This window comes from Coregonus clupeaformis, chromosome 15, assembly GCF_020615455.1.
Source record: "Coregonus clupeaformis isolate EN_2021a chromosome 15, ASM2061545v1, whole genome shotgun sequence".
Classification (NCBI taxonomy): domain Eukaryota; kingdom Metazoa; phylum Chordata; class Actinopteri; order Salmoniformes; family Salmonidae; genus Coregonus; species Coregonus clupeaformis.
The window spans coordinates 48,379,872-48,395,761 of record NC_059206.1 but is presented as its reverse complement, the minus strand read 5'-3'; the positions used below and the strand labels follow the sequence as shown (position 1 = coordinate 48,395,761).

The 15,890-nt window shown below is 42.4% G+C and overlaps 1 protein-coding gene across 3 annotated transcripts; it reads right to left on the bottom strand.

The window, feature by feature from the left end:
• Positions 1-296: 296 nt before the first annotated feature.
• LOC121582813 (protein prune homolog 2-like) lies at positions 297-13,271 on the bottom strand. 3 transcript variants are annotated; one of them, XM_041898927.1, is made up of 11 exons: positions 13,106-13,271; positions 11,942-12,040; positions 11,388-11,597; positions 10,594-10,770; positions 10,148-10,250; positions 4,499-4,630; positions 4,205-4,291; positions 2,644-2,742; positions 2,398-2,436; positions 1,850-1,897; positions 297-1,610 (listed from the first exon to the last, which is right to left on the bottom strand). In XM_041898927.1, exons 2-11 carry the CDS (start codon positions 11,994-11,996, stop codon positions 1,580-1,582), a joined length of 981 nt encoding a protein of 326 aa, XP_041754861.1. In that variant the 5' UTR covers positions 11,997-12,040; positions 13,106-13,271; the 3' UTR covers positions 297-1,579. The 3 variants fall into 3 exon arrangements, with proteins under 3 accessions (XP_041754861.1, XP_041754860.1, XP_041754863.1); XM_041898926.1 differs by having other exon boundaries at positions 11,942-12,017; XM_041898929.1 differs by having other exon boundaries at positions 10,600-10,770; positions 11,942-12,017.
• Between the last annotated feature and the right edge of the window lie 2,619 nt (positions 13,272-15,890).

Sequence of the window (15,890 nt, the reverse complement as noted above, 5' to 3'; positions counted from 1 at the left end):
ATAGAGACACACAAATGGGCTGAACCAAAGGGAAGAAAACAGGGAGGGACAACCTGTACTTATCTAATAAGAAATGTGTTTTATTATTTATTGCAAACCATTTTAAAACGTTTTCAATTGCATGCCCTAATGAATATGACCCTGGTGTTGTGATAGAAAGGTCAATGACCTTCAAGTATGACTAACAAGCTAATAATTTTGGAAATCCAACACTGGCTATTTAATTAAAAAATGAATGCAACTGAATTTGGCAGAGATGGATAGATGTCACATGAGGAAAAGCACAGGAGCAATGCTCGGAGTAAAACTGTATTTATTGATATAGTGTTCCATCATATAACACATCTTACACACAATGTAGAAGACCCCTGGGTCAAAGAGCCATCAATAATCTATGAGGAAGCATGCATTGATACACGCACACACACACAGACACACACAGGATGCGATATTGTGCTTTACAGAGACCCTCACTTCTCTCTCTGGCCTCCTCTGAGGTCATATCCTGTTTGGTGCAGGATAAGCTGAAGAGACAAGAGCCCTAGATGGTGAATATGTAGGATGTCTGACGGAAACACATTGAGGGCACACACACAACACACACAGCACGCTCAACTCTCACAGGACAGGCATCTGAAAGGACATGCTCTCACAATGTACTGATAGGTTTTTTTCACACATTTTCACTTAGTTACACACATATAAATATAATTCATTATATTTCTGTGGTTACTCATGGCATCCACTGTACTTCAGATTGATTCAAAGTGAAAACATCTAGGGATTTATCTGTCAAACACTTTCATCAAAATCCAAATGATTTTAAGATCTAAAAAAAGATTGAGACGCGTTACTTGGTCGTTTCCTAAGGGGACTGGATTTTAGCATGCCATAGATATGTCAGATTGATTTTGACGTAGCATCATTGATGTGATATTGTCTCAAGGACATAATGACTTGTCTAAATCCCAGATGGACAATATTAGTGCTTCACTGCTTCTCATGCATTATTACCAAAGTACAACATTAAAACTTTGATGCTAAGAATGGACGTGTGTACTGCACTGTGAGTGACCACATTATAATTATGTTCTTAACAAACTATCATGGTATGTGGATTAACTGTGTCAAGTATCCTAGTAGTCTCATCCAGGGGATTATTAATACTGGTCCTGGGCAACCCACGAGTGCACATTTTTGTTCCAACCCAGCACTAACACACCTGATTAACTAATCAAGACCTTGGTGTGCTACCAGGTATGTTAGTGCTGGGAAGAAACAAAACGGTGCACCCAGTGGGTCCCAAAGACCAAGATTAAGAAACCCCACATGCTAATCTATGGTCTGTCAGAGGTGTTGTAGATGGATTTTACAGTGGTCTTATAGGATTTACGTCTGAGTGCTAACAGGGATTATGGAGTGTCTTCATAGTCGACTCCACGTCTGACAAACACACAGGAAAATACCTTACATCTGTCTTACTGCATCCAGCGTACAAAACAATCATGAGTTTTAAAACAATGTGACATTCCATTTCGAGGCAAGCATTAATTTCCACTGTTGTTGAATGCCACTTTGTCTAGGAGCTGCTCGCGTTGGTTTTATCGGCTCTGCAGAGGAAGAGAAGCCAAGGAAACAGGCATTCATGTTAGAGCATGCGTCCCACATGGCACCCTATTCCCCTTTAAAGTGCCCTACTTTTGACCAGGGCCCAGTAGTGTACTATATAGGGAATAGGGTGCCATGTGGGATGCACTGTTAGAGTGTTTATATGAAGGACAGACAAGCCAGACAAGGCCATCTCTCTTCAGACTGCACTTAAACAAGTAGCTTTAGTGGTCTTACTTACTCTGGTCTCCCTGACGTCGGCTCGGGTCCCTGGAGGAAACTGCTCACTCTGTAGAAGAAAGAAAGGAAGAGAAAGAGTAAATGTCAGACGGGAATCTGGGGTGCAGTGTTAAATATGTCATTGGCTACATTTTGTGGGGCATATTGAATCCATGGTATGTATGTGTCTTTTGTCAGGAAGGCAGAGCCAAATATGATCAAATGAATATGTTTCTCATTGGAATTCTACATCATGTTCTCAGAATTCTCTCATAATTTACCATCTGTGATATATCACCATTATTAATCATATCGTAATCTATGGTTTGTTGATGTGGCTGACAAATGCGTTTCGAGAAACATTTATCACATTTTCATATAATTACAGTATGAAAGTGGTCGGAGCAAACCCACTGTAGTGGAGTAGGCTCTCATCCAACATAAAAGCCTTTCTGATCTTAAACAGGATCATTTGATAAATGGGAGTCTGGCTAAGAGAAAACAGAAGTGGGGATACATAGTTTCTGTTTCTGCAGCCATATAGTAATGAGGGACAAAGTCTATGCTTACGTTGAGCTCACCGCCGCTTCCTTCAGCTCCTCGTCAAGACTAGGGATGAGAGTTGACAACAGAAGATAAATAGAGAGTCAGTTACAGGTCAGAGGAGAGGAGGGGAAATGGAATGAGGAGAGGAGAGGAAAGGAAAGGAAAGGAAAGGAAAGGAGAGGAGAGGAGAGGAGAGGAGAGGAGAGGAGAGGAGAGGAGGATGAAAGGAAAATAAAAGGAAGGAGTGGGGGATGTGTGGACTGGGCTCACCTAATGATGCACTCTGGGATGTGGACGTGTTCCATGGGGATGAGTTCCTGCAGCTCAGCCAGGCTGTTCACATACTTTATCTTATTGCTGAACTTGGTGCTGTGACAAAACACACATACAGTGCTGTGAAAAAGTATTTTCCCCCTTTCTAATTTTCTCTACTTTTGCATGTTTTTGATACTGGATGATATCAGATCTTCAACCAAAACCTAATATTCGATAAAGGGAACCTGAGTGAACAAATAACACAACAATTACATACTTATTTCATTTATTTCATTATCAAAGTTATGCAATGTCCCTGTGTGAAAAAGTAATTGTCCCCTTACACTCTGACTGGTTGTGCCACTTTAAGCTGCAATGACTCCAACCAAACGCTTCCTGTAGTTGTTGATCAGTCTCTCACGTCGCTGTGGAGGACGTTTGGCCCACTCTTCCATGCAGAACTGCTTTAACTCAGCAACATTTGTGGGTTTTCAAGCACGAACTGCTCGTTTCAAGTCCTAACACAACATCTCAATTGGGATTAGGTCTGGACTTTGACTAGGCCGTTCCAGAACTTCAAATGTGTTGCTTTCTAGACATTTTCATGTAGACTTGATTGTGTGTTTTGGATCATTGTCTTGCTGCATGACCCAGCTACGCTTCAGCTTCAGCTCACAGACGGATGGCCTGACATTCTCCTGTAGAATTATCTGATCTATTAAGGCAAGTCGTCCAGGTCCTGAGGCAGCAAAGCATCCCCAAACCATCACCCTACCACCACCATGCTTGACCGTTGGTATAAGGTTCTTACTGTGGAATGCAGTGTTTGGTTTCCACCAGGCATAATGGGACCTATGTCATAATGGGACCCAGGCCATCCGTCTGTGATCTGAAGCTGAACCACAGCTGGGTCATGCAGCAAGACAATGATCCAAAACACACAATCAAGTCTACATGAAAATGGCTAGAAAGCAACAAATTAGAAGTTTTGGAATGGCCTCGTCAAAGTCCAGACCTAATCCCAATTGAGATGTTGAGGCAGGACTTGAAATGAGCAGTTCGTGCTTGAAAACCCACAAATGTTGCTGTTAAAGCAGTTCTGCATGCAAGAGTGGGACAAAATTCCTCCACAGCGATGTGAGAGACTGATCAACAACTACAGGAAGCATTTGGTTGCAGTCATTGCAGCTAAAGGTGGCACAACCAGTTATTGAGTGTAAGGGGGCTATTACTTTTTCACACAGGGGAATTGGGTGTTGCATAACTTTGTTAATGAAATACATTTTTTAAAGTATCTTTATTTTATTTTATTTGTATACTCAGGTTCCATTTATCTAATATTAGGTTTTGGTTGAAGATCTGATAACATTGAGTATCAAAAATAGAGAAAATCTGAAAGGGGGCAAATACTTTTTCACAGCACTGTACACACATATCTAAGTGGACATGCACACACATACTAACTTTATCTTGCAGCTTAAATTACGGCCATGCATGCTACATTTCAATCCCTGTGTAATGAAATACACTCCAAGATTTCTTTACTTAGAACAGAGTAATTAATGTGTGTGTTTACCTGATGAAGGGCCTAGTGATGGCTAGGATGGTCCGTATAAACCAGGACGGGTGGACGATGATGAAGGATTTTAAATTCTTCCTGAGCCTGAAACCAAACATTCATCAACATTTTCATAATGAGTATGTTTGTGTGATGTGGCATGATACAATGTTATTACAGTTGACCACATGGGAAATAAGTATACGTAAATCCTTTTACATTTTATCCTGTGGGCCTTACACTTTTTCATACTAAAAAATATAATGAATACATCCATCCACTCATCCATAAATCAACCATATGTCAAATGACCTCCTGTCAATCATCTGGTAGCACTTCTTGAGCCAGCCTAGTCCAGGCATCCTCCTGTGGGGTGTGGCTCCGTTCAGGTAGATGATCATATAGTCCTCCGCCACCATCAGCTCCAACGTGCTGATCACATACCTGAATGCAGGACATACAGTAGGGGAGGTACACATCAATCATTAACCTAGAGTACGATTTAAAACATGTTCAGGTAAAGGTAAAGAGCAGAGCATACTGGTGAATGATTGCGCTACATGGGTTAGATTAGAACATTATTGCCATTTAACCCTGTGAGACCCAGGCATAGATCCAAATGAGGAAAAACATATTACCCTTCAGAAATATTTGTAATAGGCCTCTGATTATTAAAATAATCTGTTTTGTATTTATTTAAAATTTTCTGGAACGTTGCAAAAATGCAACATTGGGCTTCAATGGTAGGATAAATGTGTGGTAAGAAAACTGTGAAATTCCATTAAAATCACATCAAAATTGATCAAAAGCATTTATATTGTCTAATGGTATAAAAATCTGAGATCCTATTTTGTCTGAAATAGCCAAATTGATCATCTCGACCGATCCAAATGTTTCTATTTTGTTATCAAGAACATATTTTTGAAAGGATCAACTATGTTAATAATAATAATTAATAATTAAAATGTTGTGGGTTTTCTATGTATGGAGAACATCTCATTTACTTTTAGTAATATTTGGTTGTCCTTTCTGGCTTAATTACGAGAGCTATCTTACTTCTTTACCATAAAATAAATGGTCATCAATGGCAGTATTCTCATAAACTACACATACATTTAAAAATATATATATTTCTGTTCTTGTGTAGAGGGGATATCAAAGTTAGTATTGAAGTATTTGGTTGTCCATATTTGCAGAATTTGGAAGGAAAACAATCTCTCTAACTTGTCTATCAATACAGTGCATTCGGAAAGTATTCAGACCCCTTTACTTTTTCCACATTTTGTTACGTTACAGCCTTATTCCAAAATGGATTAAAATACAATTATTTCCTCATCAATCTACACACAATACCCCGTAATGACAAAGTGAAAACAGGTTTTAGATGTTGAAATACCTTATTTACATAAGTATTCAGACCATTTTCTATGAGACTCGACATTTAGTTCAGCTGCATCCTGTTTCTATTGATCATCCTTGAGATGTTTCTACAACTTGATTGGAGTCCACCTGTGGTAAATTCAATTGATTGGACATGATTTGGAAAAGCACACACGTTAAGGTCCCACAGTTGACAGTGAATGTCAGAGCAAAAACCAAGCCATGAGGTCGACGGAATTGTCCTAGAGCTCCGAGACAGGATTGTGTCGAGGCACAGATCTGGGGAAGGGTACCAAAACATTTCTGCAGCATTGAAGGTCCCCAAGAACACAGTGGCCTCCATCATTCTTAAATGGAAGAAGTTTGGAACCACAAAGACTCTTCCTAGAGCTGGCCGCCCGGCCAAACTGAGCAATCGGGGGAGAAGGGCCTTGGTCAGGGTGGTGACCAAGAACCTGATGGTCACTCTGACAGAGCTCCAGAGTTCCTCTGTGGAGATGGGAGAACCTTCCAGAAGGACAACCATCTCTGCAGCACTCCACCAATCAGGCCTTTATGGTAGAGTGGCCAGACGGAAGCCACTCCTCAGTAAAAGGCACGACAGCCCGCTTGGAGATTGCCAAAAGGCCCCTAAAGAACTCTCAGACCATGAGAAATAAGATTCTCTGGTCTGATGAAACCAAGATTGAACTCTTTGGCCTGAATGCCAAGCATCACATCTGGAGGACACCTGGCACCATCCCTACGGTGAAGCATGGTGGTGGCAGCATCATGCAGTGGGGATGTTTTTCAGCGGCAGGGACTGGGAGACTAGTCAGGATCGAGGGAAAGATGAATGGAGAAAAGAACAGAGAGATCCTTGATGAAAACCTGCTCCAGAGCATTCAGGACCTCAGACTGGGGCGAAGGTTCACCTTCTAACAGGACAACGACCCTAAGCACACAGCCAAGACAATGCAGGAGTGGCTTCGGGACAAGTCTCTGAATGTCCTTGAGTGGCCCAGCCAAAGCCCAGACTTGAACCCGATCTAACATCTCTGAAGAGACCTGAAAATAGCTGTGCAGCTACGCTCCCAATCCAACCTGACAGAGCTTGAGAGGATCTGCAGAGAAGAATGGGAGAAACTCCCCAAATACAGGTGTGCCAAGCTTGTAGTGTCATACCCAAGAAGACTGTAGACTGTAATCACTGCCAAAGGTGCTTCAACAAAGTACTGAGTAAAGGGTCTAAATACATATGTGACTCGTTTCAGGAAACTAGGGGTATGTCACACGTCACTACTTCACAGGAGAGCCATTTGAACGTAAACTTTTATTTCTTATCAAAATGCGTTTTTTGACAGAAATGCCTTCTGGAACATGTGTACTTTCATGTGCCTTAATAACAAACTTGTATGCCATCTGTAAATACGAATACAATTGTTAAATTACGAGCCTAGTTGGTTTAGCCACAGAAAAAGACAGCAACCTTCCCGCTAGCCATAATTGGTTGAGATAATGAATGGGCTGGAAATGCTGAGAGATGAGTTCGGATTGGTCTGCCATGTAGCACGCTTCTGTCTATTTGAGCTGGTCAGTATGTGTAGGTAATCCTTTCTAACGCGGCTTTAAAAATATATATATCACGTAGTAGAACTGCATAAGTGTTGCTCTCCACTTTCTGGAGGACCGAGTTTTGAAATCAGTGGAATTAGAGTATGATAGCTAAGGGGATGGAGAAAAAACCTGTCTCCGGGTTACATCTACAAACTAAGGCCAACCATGGTATCCGTGACAGAGAGGGAGAAGCGTCCATCCATGTATACAGGTAAGATAGTCTAGCTAGCTTACCTTTTGTCAAAGTCGTTTTCATTTCAAGCTAAAGTGTACTGTTAGCTAGCTAGCTAACGTTAGCTAGCTGGCTCGCTAGCTAATGTTATGTGTATGATCTGTTTAGTAATATTATTTGTATCTCAGAGCCATTTGCTTTGCTAGTTATAGCCTAATGTTAGCTAGCTAACATTGAACCTGGTTGGTTAGCTACCTGAAGATTCATGCAGGGTAGTAACGTCATGAGTTGGGATAATGGTTCATTGTTTAGCTAGCTAGCTACGTCTCAACAAAAGACTCCACTAAGTAACCATTTCAATAGAATGTTCATGATGTCACTGCGACAACTTTTGATAGACGTAGCTGGTAAATTCGTTCTGGCTATCTACTCCGATTTCAGAGCACTCTCGTCTGAGTGTGCCAGAGCGCAGAATAACTGACGAATTTACGAACGCTCAACACCTGTTGAATATGGCCGGTGTCAGTAAACGTTGCCAAAAAAGCGTAATTAAATTGTTGCCAGCGGCACAGTTGCAGTCACCAACGCTCTGGATAACATAAAAACAGCCTAACCAGCTCTGCTAGGGCAAGTGGAGCAGCAGGTAGCTTAGTGGTTAAGAGCGTTGTGCCAGTAACCGAAAGGTCGCTGGTTCTAATCCCCGAGCCAACTAGGTGAAAAATCTGTCGATGTGCCCATGAGCAAGGCACTTAACCCTAATTGCTCATGTAAGTCGCTCTGGATAAGAGCGTCTGCTAAATGACTTTAAAAAAATATGTAAAATGTTAAATGGTCAGAGTGAGCTGTTCTCTCATTTGCGTCTGGAAGTAGCTAGCAAATTAGCCAGTTAGCTTGACTGCTGCTGTTAGGACAGAATGCTCTGATCAACCCTACTCCTCGGCCAGAGCGTTCAGTGTGCGCTCTGACCGCTCCAAGAGTGAAACGCTCTGAATTGACAAACAGACAATCTGACAACTCTGAGTTTATGAATGCCCATAGCACACTCTGGCACTCCAGATAACATTTACGAACACACACGTAGAATAAACCAGCCTTTAGTCTTGAAATCTTTGGTTGTTTAGTACATGGCCTCACATGCGTATCCTTAAAGAGATGGGTGGGGCTAAAGCTTAAGAGGGTGTGAACCATGCTGAAAGGGTGTAGACAAAGAAGAGCTCTCCAGTATGTGTACCAAAACATTCAAAGGCCATTTTCTCAAAAGTTTATCAACTTTCAAAGCAGAATTACTTCCCCATTGTTCCTCAACTGTAGTGTATGATGTACAATTTTCTAGCTCTGTCTCTACTTTTATCCCAATGTAAAAAAAAAACATTTCAAATGTTGCTACATAACACCAAATCGAACCGGTCAGTCACATATGTAAATGTATTATTTCCGGTTTTTATTTGTAATACATTTGCAAAAAATTATAAAAACCTGTTTTTGCTTTGTCATTATGGGGTATTGTGTGTAGATTGGGGAAAATAACTATTTAATCAATTTTAGAATAAGGCTGTAACGTAACAAAATGTGGAAAAAGTCTGAATACTTTCCAAATGCATTGTATATGAATGTGGGCCAATGTCTCAATTTGGCAACCCTTTAAGCCCAATGTTGTGCTTCTGCAACACTTACAAAACTACCTCTAGCTCTGGGTTAGAATGTTTGTTTCTCAATTCCTTTTTTCTACATAATCACTACATTTTAGAGAAGACAGGGAAAAAAAGTCATGTACTTGCATGGATGGCTTACACCATATGCTTGTGTAGGGTACCAGTGTGGTCTCAGACAAGTGGACAACTTTCTAATGTTTCAGAAGCTACTGATCAAATCAAATCAAATGTTATTTGTCACATGCAACGGCTGTAGACTTAACCGTGAAATGCTTGCTTATGAGCCCTTCCCAACGATGCAGAGTTATAAAGTTATAATAAAAATAGAAATAGTAACACAAGAGGAATAAAATACACAAGAATGGAGCTATATACAGGGAGTACCAGTACCAGATCAAGTATGAGGTATTTGAGGTAGATATGTAAATGAAGGCAGGATAGATAATAATAAGAGTAAAATAAAGAACAGAGTAGCAGCAGCATATGATGAGTGTAAAAGTGTGTTTGTGTGTGTGTTGTCTGTATGCGTGTGTGTGTGTGTTATGCGTGTGTGTGTGTTATGTGTGTGTGTGTATATAGAGTATGTGAATGTGTGTGGGCTTTGTGTGAGAGTGTCAGTGTAGTGTGAGTGTGTATATAGTGTTTATACAGTCTTTGTGAGTGTGCATAGAGTCAGTGCAGATAGTCCGGGTTACCATTAATTAACTAATTAGCCTGTTGGTCCGAGAGCCGATGCTCTGGTACCGTTTGTCGGGCGTTAGCAGAGTGAACAGTCTATGGCTTGGGTGGCTGGAGTCTTTGGCAATTTTTCGGGCCTTCCTCTGATGCCACAATAATCATACCAACACATAACAAATACTACTAAGAGATACATCTGGGTCTAAGAAGATGCACTATGTAGTGATTGACATTATGTTTTAGTTTAGGACCTGTACAGGTAGCAGTTTAGGAAACGTTGCATTTATACAACGATGGATCTCACTGGGTTAAGGGATTTTTTTATTGGAAATACAGACTAAAACTATAAAATGCAATCAGTATATCTTCTAAGATATTTTCAACATAAGGTGTATTTGTCAGGTGTAAGGTGTAGGGTTCAGACCAGGAAATAGATTCAAGTCAGTAGCTCTGAGGACGAGGAGGATTCTAGGTGTAACTCACAGGAAGAGATGCTCCATGACTTCATGGTAGTCCTCACTGTCGCTGTCAGGGAGGAAACACGCCGCAAACACTATGATGGCGTTCACTCCATTTCCATAGTACCCTGATGAAGGAAAAACAACACTTGTAAAGAAATATTCAGATATGATCCACACCACAACAGTTTATAAGAGTGCCCTGTCGAGAGGCTTGGTGGTGGGGTACGGTGTTTTGCTCTTTCCTTTCTCTTTTTTTTTGGTTTTTCTCTCTGTCATCTGCCATCAGTATGTCACTATGTCTGATTAGCCCTTTAAATCTTTCTTTTTCATCCTGTAATTAAACCCCATTACGTTCTATGGGATGAAAATCTATTTTGTATGGGAGACCCCATCAAGTGAAAGGAGGCAAAAGAGAGGTATATAAAATAAAACGAGGTATAAAAACACAGAACAACGACCAGAACTTTCCTGTACCTCCATGGGAGATAACTCTCTGGTAGGGCTCAATGATCTTCATGTTAATGCGGTGTTCCTGCTCTCCGATGACCACGGCCCTCCACAGCTTCCCATCCTGACGCTCCTCCTCCGCGCTGCATGTGGGCTCGCATGGCTCCTTCTCCGTGGTACGATTGACTGTTGGGGGTTCTGGTTTGGGCAAAAGGCAGAAACAAAGCTATTAGAAAAAACAGACGCACTATAAATCGATTTATAATCTACACAACAAAAATGTGATTACAGAGAAATTTAGGTAATATTTTCATTGAACTTCCAGCTTCCAAGTGGCGTAATATCTAATTGAGTGTATTAGTCTGTGTTTGAAATGGCCCTACTGTATAGTGCACTAAAGGGTTCCATTTGGGACGTACTCCTAGACCAGGGGTACTCAAGTACTATTGGGAACGTCCGGTAACACAAATGTCCTATGTGGCAAAGGTCTAGATGGATTTGGTCATTTATCGGCGTAGTAACAAACCTCCACCAACCAATGCGACCCCAAACTGTTCACACCCCTCTTGTTGGCGGAGAGAAAATGTTACAATTTTAAAGATAATTTCCCAGTATTCTACACATTTTGCATGGAACAGATACATTTTTTTCTGTTTAAAGCTAATTTCCTGCAATTCTACACGTTTCTATGTCATATGTGTGTTAATATGATACTAGGGGTCGAAGCCCAACCGAGTAAAAAATCAAATAAAAAAATGTGGGTAGTCGGGACCCGCGGTCCGCCAGTTGAGTATGGAGGTCCTAGACTGACTAACCCTCCCAGTCCAGCTCATTGTCGGTGTAATCCAGATAGTCTGCATCGTCGGGCGTGTCCAGGTCGTCCACGTTAATGTCCAGGTCGTCGGGCGTCTCTAGGGCGTCATCCTCGCTCTGGTCCAATGAGAGGCTGATACACGGGGCGGAGAGCTTCTTCCTTTGGGACGGGCCACCTGGCGCGCCCTGCAGGGGCAGTGAATTGGGAGGGGCTACAGGGAGGGAAGTGGAGGAGTCAGTGGAAATGTTAGAAGGCTCCATATATCTCTCTTTTTCTCTCTTTTTCTCTTGTGTGTAGGGTTATTGCATTTTGTCTAGTTGTCCTCTTAAATGCTACCAACCTGTGCTAAAGATTAAAAACATTTGGACCTTAACATGATATAGCTGTAAGTAGCTTATAAATGTGTACGAATTATGAATGAGTTAACGCCTGTATGAGTAACTAACCTCAGTGTGTCTAATTAACTGACAGCTTAGTTCTGCAGGCAGCCACAGAGTAATGATGGCATAACAACCTTTCATCCCATATAGAGCTGCCGGTGTTACTGAGGCTCACCTGGTCTGCCCTCGGCCCCCTCAGAGCTCATCTTACTGTGAGACTCCAGGTCCATCCCTTCATCACCCAGGGGGACCTTAAGACAATACACAGGAGACACTGAATACAGACCAATTAACAGAGGAGAGGCAAGTGTGTGTGTGTGTGCGCGTGCGTGCGCGTACGTGTGCTTGCATGTGCATGCGGTTCGCACCACAAGGAGTGAATAGAAATGTAACTTTGACAGGTTACATAGACACAATCCCCCTACTGTGGTCCTTCAACCTCTACATTGCTGTGGAGAATCATCATCCATCATCCACAATAGTCCCTATACTAGGACTTGATACGGCGTACCAGTGAGAGCCTGACTGTGTTTTGTGTTGGTCTGTTTATACACACATACAATGAGTGAACTCAGTTGGCAGTACTGTACACACAGTCACACACAAGCCATTTCCTACAGGCACACTGTCTTAAAAGACTGTGTCTCTATCATTGCTGCCGGGAGGATTTCAATGACCACAGCAGAGGGGGAGAGAGGGAGGGCAGTGGGAAGAGTGTTGAGGGTAAAGGTCATCACATCTCTCCTCCTCCGCTGTGAATAATCCATCTATTCTAGCAGGAGGCGGAGAGATGGATGGGGAGGGAGGAGGGTAAGGCTGTTACATCATCAGCAGCCAATTCTTCTCCCTCTCTCCTCTCCTCCGTCTCTTCTCTGCTGATTCAAATGTCCACACGGCAAATGAGCACAGATTGGGCACAGATGTAAATAAACCAACCGTCAAGTGCACTCACGCACATTAAAATTATCCTGGTTTCTTTTTCAGATGGGAGAAGACAAATCTGATTGCATTAGCAAATGCGACAAAAAGAAAAACGCTGATTAGAATAGCTGATTTCTGAACAGCAATGATGAATTACATAAGCTACTGCTGATGCTGAACCACACACACAGACACAAACACACACGCGTGTGCATGCATACGATAGGTATAACAAAATCAGCATCAGCTGCTTTGCTCCATGGAGGATGCTGAGCCACCTAATACAGTGCAACACAGGACCACAGTGCTGATGACAGCAGCCCCTCCCTCTCTTCTCTCTTCCTGTCTCTAGAAAATAAATACGTCTCTCTCTTCTCCTTTTTCTTTATTTTGCATCACATTAAATCCATCTACTCACCACTACTGGGGCACAGGAATCTCTGTCCTTCTCTGTCTCAGAGCATGGATGTATTTCAGCTGTATCTCACTCTTTTTCCCTCTCTTCCTCCCAGGCTCTTGGTAGAGATGCTCAGCTTACAAAAAGCTCACAGCTTCCACCATTTTGTCGTCACATGACCCAGGCTAGCACCAAATAAGGCCAATCACCTGCTTCTACAGCTCTGCGCAGCAGCTGGCTCTGCTAGTTCAGCTGTGTGTGTGTGTTATTATTAGAGGCCAGCTGAGAGATGTGTAAGATTTGGATTGCTGAAAGAGGTTTTATTATCCCTCAGGGCTAAAAGAAAAACAATGAGTTGAAAGGAAGCTGACGAATACAGTAGAATTACAATGAATTCTTACCAGCACTATTTATAAGACATTCAATATACAGTGCATTCCGAAAGTATTCAGACCCCTTAACTTTTTCAACATTTTGTTATGTTACAGCCTTATTCTAAAATGGATTACATTGGTTTTTTTCCCTCATCAATCTACACACAATGCCCCATAATGACAAAGCAAAAACAGGTTTTAAAAAATGTTTGCAAAACCCTTTACTCAGTACATTAATGAAGCACGTTTGGCAGCGATTACAGCCTCAAGTCTTCTTGGGTATGACGCTACAAGCTTGGCACACCTGTATTTGGGGAGTTTCTCCCATTCTTCTCTGCAGATCCTCTCAAGCTCTGTCTGGTTGGATGGGGAGTGTCGCTGCACAGCTATTTTCAGGTCTCTCCAGAGATGTTAGATCGGGTTCAAGTCTGGGATCTGGCTGGGCCACTCAAGGACATTCAGAGACCTGTCCTGAAGCCACTCCTGCGTTGTCTTGGCTGTGTGCTTAGGGTCGTTGTCCTGTAGGAAGGTGAACCTTCGTCCCCAGTCTGAGGTCCTGAGCACTCTGGAGCAGGTTTTCATCAAGGATCTCTCTGTACTTTGCTCTGTTCATCTTTCCCCCGATCCTGACTAGTCTCCCAGTCCCTACCGCTGAAAAACATCCCCACTGCATGACGCTGCCACTACCGTGCTTCACCTTAGGGATGGTGGCAGGTTTCCTCCAGACGTGACCAAAGAGTTCAATCTTGGTTTCATCAGACCAGAGAATCTTGTTTCTCATGGTCTGAGAGTCCTTTAGGTGCCTTTTGGCAAACTCCAAGCGGGCTGTCATGTCCCTTTTACTGAGGAGTAACTTCCGTCTGGCCACTCTACCGTAAAGGACTCTACCGTAAAGGCTTGATTGCTGAGTGGTGGAGCGCTGCAGAGATGGTTGTCCTTCTGGAAGGTTCTCTCATCTCCACAGAGGAACTCTGGAGCTCTGTCAGAGTGACCATTGGGTTCTTGGTCACCTCAATGACCAAGGCCCTTCTCCCCCAATTGTTCAGTTTGGCCGGGCGGCCAGCTCTAGGAAGAGTCTTGGTGGATCCAAACTTCTTCCATTTAAGAATGATGGAGGCCACTGTGTTCTTGGGGACCTTCAATGCTGCAGAAATGTTTTGGTACCTTTCCCCAGATCTGTGCCTCGACACAATCCTGTCTCGGAGCTCTAGAACAATTCCTTCGACCTCATGGCTTGGTTTTTGCTCTGACATGCAATGTCAACTGTAAACAGGTGTGTGCCTTTCCAAATCATGTCCAATCAATTGAATTTAACAAAGGTGGACTCCAATCAAGTTGTAGAAACATCTCAAGGATGATCAATGGAAACAGGATTTCGAGTCTCATAGCAAAGGGTCTGAATACTTATGTAAATAAGGTATTTCTGTTTTTAATTTTCTATGCATTTGCAAACATTTTTAAAAACCTGTTTCCGCGTATTTTGTATAGATTGATGAGGGGGAAAAAGTAATTTTATCCATTTAAGGCTGTAACGTAACAAAATGTGGAAAAAGTCAAGCGGTCTGAATACTTTCCGAATGCACTGTATTTTAGAAGACATTCAATGTCTTCGATTAATATTAATTAATCCTAAATATAATATTCTAAATTCGTAGCAGTGCTTTATGATCAACATTAAACTTTATGACTACCATCTTTACTAACTTATGACCATTTTCAAGTTCCACCTACTTTAAATGTTCAATTAACACTACATCACGCCTGGTCAAATACGGAAGTGGTCAGATGACACGAATGCTACGCTACTGGACTGTTTTCCTAGCACAGACTGGAATATGTTCCAGGATTCATCCAATGGCGTTGAGGAGTATACCACCTCAGTCATCGGCTTCATCAATAAGTGCATCGACGATGTCATCCCAACCAGAAGCCATGGATTACAGACAACATCCGCATCAAGCTAAAGGCTAGAGCTAACGCTTTCAAGGAGCGGGAGACTAATCTGGACGCTTATAAGCAATCCCACTACGCCCTCAGACGAACCATCAAACAGGCAAAGCGTCAATACAGGATTAAGATTGAATCGGCTCAGATGCTCGTCGGATGTGGCAGGGCTTGAAAACTATTACGGACTACAAAGGGAAACCCAGCCGCGATCTGCCCAGTGACGCGAGCCTATCAGACGAGCTAAATGCCTTTTATGCTCGCTTCGAGGCAAGCAACACTGAAGCATGCATGAGAGCACCAGCTGTTCCAGACGACTGTGTGATAACGCTCTCGGTAGCCGATGTGAGCAAGACCTTTAACAGGTCAACATTCACAAAGCCGAGGGGCCAGACGGATTACCAGGACGTGTACTCAAAGCATGTGCGGACCAACTGGCAAGTATCTTCACTGACATTTTCAACCTCTCCCTAGCCGAGTCTGTAATA